This window comes from Equus caballus, chromosome 1, assembly GCF_041296265.1.
Source record: "Equus caballus isolate H_3958 breed thoroughbred chromosome 1, TB-T2T, whole genome shotgun sequence".
Lineage (NCBI taxonomy): Eukaryota > Metazoa > Chordata > Mammalia > Perissodactyla > Equidae > Equus > Equus caballus.
Window position 1 is genome coordinate 6,432,362 of NC_091684.1, and position 4,491 is coordinate 6,436,852.

Here is a 4,491-nt window from a genome sequence, read left to right on the forward strand (position 1 = left end):
GGCCCACGAACTGAACCCCCCACACTGTGAAAATGTATCCAGACACATGGACCACGACGCAGGAAGGACGGATTCTGATTTCCAGATACCCTGCCCTCCTAGAAGTATTCTAAACTACGCATTTCTCATGAAGATTCCATCTATGTGATTAACCATTACCTATTCATGGTATAAAGCTTGAAAGGATGAACAACTTTTAAATCTCAAAAATCAATTTTTAGTCAAACAAACCAAAAGCTGAAAGATTTTTTTGAGAAGTTTTTTTTTCTCAATTTTAATAGAAAAACCACTGTTGGAAGAAAAAAAAAACCCAGCTTTGCACCAATTTCTAGCAGTCATACAGCTATGACACACAACGTTAACATACATGTTTGTCAGCCAATTTCCTGACAGCTCCATCGATTGTCAAATTGTACATTGTATTTTCCCAATGTTGTCAAACATTTTTAAAAAATTCTTTCTCTCCAAGTTTCCTGCAAAAGCAGAGTCTAAACAGGGGATGTTGGAAATAGCTGTAGAATTCTTCTAATGTATAAAACAGCATGCACCTTCAAGTACACACATTGGTGTCTATTTTTAGCATTTTAGTTTGTTAAAATAGGCTCAAGATAAAATTCTTTTATTTATAAGGTAAGGATTTTCTTTTTGTTTTCTGGCCTTCTTGAATTATATTACATTGGGGGAGTGTTTCCCCCAAAGAGATGGGTTGGTGGTGAGTTTGACTGGGCAGCATGATAGTACACACAGAACCAGCTCACGGCCCACCTGCTCAAGCTGGTGGCAGCAGATGCCTTGTGAGGACTTAGAAAGTTTCTGGCGCCACCAGAAAGGTTCAATGAAACACGGCCCAGGGTCCAAATTCACCCCAACTCTTATCCATGCTTCCAACCTCCCTCCCTCCCTCTCTCTCTCTCTCTCTCTCACACACACACACACACCACTGTTCATCAAGACATCAGGACCCCTGCTGGATCAGCTCCAAGAACAAGGGCTTTGCTCGTTTCCAGCACCAGCGGCAGCGCTGGGCCCAGCAGTCCGATTTGGAGTTAACCACGGAAAACCTGAGCAGCCGGTGGAGGCGGAGTGGGGGGGGGTGGGGGGGATAGCTCCAGCTCTGGCTCATTGAATCCCCTGCCCCGCTCCAAGTTAACAGTGTCCTTCCCCTGCTCTCTTCCAGGGAGGGCGCGTCTCTCGCTTGCCCCAAGCACAGGGAAGTCGGGTGCCCGGCCAAGAGCCTGCAGTTCCAGGAGGCTCTGAAATGACCCGGGGGACCTCGGCCACCAGAAACTCGGGGAGTTACCGAGGTCAAAATTTCTCCTCCCAGTGGCTGTTGGCTCCAAAGATAACCTTCTCACCTTCACGGTAAATACAGACCGGGTGAGGAGGCTTAAATCCACACAGGAGGCGGCTGCTCAGCTCTGCATGCAGCAGGCAGCTTCGGCCCAAATTGGGGGATGCAGGGCGGGCGGGGGCGGGGGGAGCGAGTGTGAGCGTGGGTGGGGTGGGTGGCAAACCTGAACCCATCCTGCGACTCTCTGGTGCTAGGCACTGCTCCTGTGTTCCCGGAGGCGCCTGGTCCTAGGACAGGGTCGATGAGGCCCGCACACTGAGTGACAGGGAAAGGAGCTGGTATCCCCTAGGGCCGCTCTCCGCCAGGCAGCCCTCCTCCCTTCCGTCACGGGCAGCTCCAGCAATTGGAAAGTCCTTCTTACATGCGTCCCAGTCCCAATGGTCCCAGCTCCCCCTCGATGCACACTCCCGGTGAGGGTGAAGGAAGCCACCTGGCCCGCTGGAGCTGCTCCTGCAACCCCCGCGGCGTCCCTGGAGCACCGAGGGAAGGCCCTGAGCCGCCAGGAGGTCCAGGCTGCGCCAGAGGAGGAAATTGGCCACAGTTGGGCCCCGGGCCGCGCTCCTGCTACTAAGAAAGCTCTTTGGGGTGAGCCAGGCTCTCATCGAAAAGGCTGGGGCTAAGCGCCAGCCCGTCGCCCCTTTAAAGCGGATCTCCTGGAGAGCCTGGGTTCAGGTCCAGGCGAACTGGAAGGACAGGTGGAGCAGGGAGCGCCCTCTCTCCCCACCTGAATGGTCGCCTGGGAGAGGGGCGCACGACAGGCGGGCCACCTGGGAGGCCCGAGGCCCCGCTCAACTCAGGTCCTGCGACCCGGGCGCTGCCCTCCCTCCACCGCGTTCATTGCTGCGGCGCGAACACGCTGGGCCGTCACCAGGCGGGAAGACAGGGCTTGAGCTCAGCGCCTCTGGACGGGACACTCTCGGGACAATCCCCGGCCTCCCTTCAAACTTCGGTCCCTTCCCGACTGTAGACCAAGTGGCCGACGCGGAAGCCGGTGGCCGCCGTCTGATGGCCAGCGGCAAAGCCGGGCGCGGGGCTGGGGGCGTGGGAGCCGTGGGCGGCGACCGTCGTCGGTCTCCCGAAAGAAAAGTCGCCAGCCAGGCCCCCGGGGAAGGTACCAAGACCGCCGGCCAGGGCGCCCATGGCCGAGGCGAAACCCGAGAAGCAGGTGGCAGCCTCGGGCACGGGCGGGGAGGGCGAGGCCTGCAGGTCCGGGGAGGCCGCGCCCAGGGACTCCAGCTCAGGACCCTTGGCCCCTCCTGGACTCCGGGCACCCGAGGGGGCGGCCACGCTCGCCTCCCCTCTCCGCTTCCTTTTCCTTCGGAAGTTCCCGTTGTCGAACATCTTCTCGCAGTTTGGGTCCAAGGTCCAGTAATTGCCTTTACCTGCGGTAGAAGAAAGGACCCAGCTCAGAAAATGCCGGGTTTGACCGACCATGATGTGAACGTGAGAAACGTCCATCAACTTCAGAAAAATTCCCCGGATGACCCCTCCACGAGCTCTCATCCCCGTCCCAACCTTGAAGTGGCACTTTGTACCGGAACGGGCTTCCACAGCCTCCCTGGAAAGAATGTGAACATCCCAGAAAGACCAGGGAAGGGCGACCCCCAGGAAAAACTGAGCCCCGCTAAGTTCAAGGCCAGAAAGAAGGCCTATGGGGTGCAGAGCCGTCTGGATTCTGGCAGTCGCTCTGCCAGTGAAGCGGAGCCAGCCATGCCTGGCCTCTATGCGGGCTCCAGCGCTTCCCAAAGCGGCATCTCATTTGCCTCACCGAACCTTAGGGTAGGCATTGTCTTCCCCATTCTACAGCAAAGGTCACTGAGGCCCAGAGGAGTGACTCTAAAGATCGCCCACCTGGCCAGCGCTCCTGCTCCTTCCTTCACGGGAGCGCGCAGACCTGCAGAGACTCGCAGCGCGCTAGACCTGAAGTCAGGGCCTGAGGGCGCTGCTCCGGTCTCCTAGCATGGGCTCGGCGGGACACCTCTCTCCTCCTCCTCCCCTTTCCCCCCCCCAGCTGTGCTGTGGCGCCTGGGTTGTCCAAGGCCGCCCGCCTCCCTCGTGTGCCAGCAGCCCGGCTGCGGGAATCCGTAGGGTCCTGGTCGCGGCGATCGGGCGCTCCTCGTTACCTGGGTCGTCCTCGTCGCGCGGCACCTTCTTGAAGCAGTCGTTGAGCGACAGGTTGTGGCGGATGGAGTTCTGCCATCCCGCCTTGCTGCGCTTGTAGAAGGGGAAGTTGCCGGCCACGTACTGGTAGATCTGGCTGAGCGTCAGCTTCCGCAGCGGCGCGCTCTGGATGGCCATGGCGATGAGCGCCGAGTACGAGTAGGGCGGCCGCACCAGTCTCAGCAGCTCCTGCTGGCCCGAGAGGCTTAGCCACGCGAGGTCGGCACCCGCCAGGCCGCCCGGGGCGCCCAGGAGTGGGCCCGGGGCCGCGTAGCCGGGGGACGCGTACGGGGGCGCGGGTCCGGGGCCCGGCGCGTAGGGCGCGGGGCTGAGAGCAGCTGCATTCAGCCACAGGCGCGGGCCGCCACCCGCCGCGGCCACATCCCCACGCGCGTAGCCCGCGGGGTGCGCGGCGGCCCCGGCCTGGCTGTGCTGGGCCGGGCAGACACCTGAGCCGTCGCAGTACGCGGCCATATCGAGCCGCTCCCGGGCCTGGGCGGGCGGCTCCGCGCGCCGAAGCTCATGGGCACCCCATCCAGCGCGTCCGGCGGCAGCTCCCGGTGCGGCCCACCGGGCCCCGCCCTCCGCCCTTTAAATGCCGTCGGGGCCGGAGCCCGGGTGAGTGTCGGTGGCCAGCCCCCTCCCTCGCCGGCTTTGGAAGAGTGATGTCTCTGTCCCCGCCCTGGGGTCAGTTTTCCGCCCCGCCCCGGTCCCCATGAGCTCCTGACGAACCACCCCAGTAATTCCCTCACCCTGTGCAGGCTGCGCCGCGGGCCAAAGCCGTTTGTGGCCTTTGCGACGGGTGCCCTGGGTCCTCAGGGATCTCACCGATCCCAGCCTCTTCTGGCTTCCAGGGCTCCGCAGCCTCGGCCGCCCTGGACCTTCGGGCAAGTACCACGACTCCCGCAGGCCCCCAAGATTGCGACGTGGGAGCCCAGTCCAACCAGCGTCCCCCTTGCTCGCCCACGGGGGACCCCGCC

At 61.1% G+C, this 4,491-nt stretch overlaps 1 protein-coding gene across 1 annotated transcript; it reads right to left on the minus strand.

Moving 5' to 3' along the window:
* Positions 1-297: 297 nt before the first annotated feature.
* Positions 298-4,128, minus strand: FOXI2 (forkhead box I2). Its single transcript, XM_023628595.2, has 2 exons — positions 3,475-4,128; positions 298-2,733 (listed from the first exon to the last, which is right to left on the minus strand). Exons 1-2 carry the CDS (start codon positions 3,983-3,985, stop codon positions 2,291-2,293), a joined length of 954 nt encoding a protein of 317 aa, XP_023484363.1. The 5' UTR covers positions 3,986-4,128; the 3' UTR covers positions 298-2,290.
* Positions 4,129-4,491: the final 363 nt, after the last annotated feature.

Excerpts from the sequence above, each read along its gene's own strand:
- FOXI2 (XM_023628595.2), bottom strand. The coding sequence starts at position 3,985 with ATGGCCGCGTACTGCGACGGCTCAGGTGTCTGCCCGGCCCAGCACAGC. Across the intron at positions 2,734-3,474 it reads GCGCGACGAGGACGACCCAG|GTAAAGGCAATTACTGGACC; the intron begins GTAACGAGGAGC and ends CTTCTACCGCAG.